General features: G+C 46.0%; 1 protein-coding gene across 1 annotated transcript; it reads left to right on the forward strand.

The window, feature by feature from the left end:
- Positions 1 to 37: 37 nt before the first annotated feature.
- Positions 38 to 585, forward strand: F5891DRAFT_991508 (uncharacterized protein; the record flags this gene model as incomplete). Its single annotated transcript, XM_041378128.1, has 1 exon — positions 38 to 585. A coding segment is annotated over one exon (548 nt), but the record flags the coding sequence as incomplete, so codon positions are not given.
- Positions 586 to 1,064: the final 479 nt, after the last annotated feature.

Genomic DNA, 1,064 nt, shown 5'->3' on the forward strand with positions numbered 1-1,064 from the left:
CCTTCATCCCTTCCCTCTGATTCGAGAACCTTTGCAGATAGAGCAAGTCGGGTGAATCAAGCATCCTTGAGTCGTCTTGCAAAGACCTCCCGCCTCAACAAGTACATGCCTGTCTTGAAAGACCATTGCCCCCTTCACTTTGGAATGACCGCAAAGCGCGTCTTGGCTGCCAACGACACCAATTGCCCTTACACGAACTCCGTGCCTATGCATGAGTACTATGTCTTCAAGAAAATGTTCACCTTTGCTCCCTTCACCTACTGCTTCCAATGCTGTTTGCCCCAGTCCAAAAACCACAACGGCGAGCAACCAGCGTGCCACGCTGAGTACGTATACAAGAAAAAGTCGCCATGTCCATTCGCAGGATTCATCTTCAAGGCAGTGTTCTGCATGTGGCATGAAGAAAGGTTCAGGACTCTGTTGGTAAAGGACGTCGCTGGAGGAGCGACTCTCTCCACCTTAGATGAGTTCATTGCTTGGGCAATCGAAGAGAATGCTGAAGAAGGGAAATATAACAACTGTGTGGAGGCATTTCTTTGGTTTTGCGCCGAGATCGAGAAGGTGAAGCCAAATTTTTTCATTTGATCCATGCATGATGTGAGTCTCATTTTATTTTCATGTGGAGAGTCGCATCTCTGATGGCAGCCAACCTTGACCCCATATAGTCTCGTTCGCTGCTGAACTCACAAGTAGACAATGTCGTTAAGAAATGTTTTATTCCATCGTTTGAGATCGTACTGGCTGTTTTCACGCATTTGTCTGCCTGCTCATAAAAGGATCTACTTAGATAAGATGCCAAAGCATTACTCTCTGTGGCCGCTTTGGGTCTCTGTCAAAAACCACCATATCTGTGAAGAAATTTGGTGTTGTGGACTCATCGTGGTAATCTAGATTCTCAGACATCCATTGCTATGTGCCAACAGCTCAAATTTCTCGCACAGAATTATGTCGCACCATAGTTCTGATAAAATGGGCAGCATGGCAGACAAGGATGGGCGAATTATAAACAGGCGAACTTGAAACACATGTAACGACGACGACGACAAGCAAAAAGAAAGGAGATA

The sequence above is a fragment of the Suillus fuscotomentosus genome (assembly GCF_016647785.1).
Source record: "Suillus fuscotomentosus strain FC203 chromosome Unknown F5891scaffold_718, whole genome shotgun sequence".
NCBI classification, from domain to species: Eukaryota; Fungi; Basidiomycota; class Agaricomycetes; order Boletales; family Suillaceae; genus Suillus; species Suillus fuscotomentosus.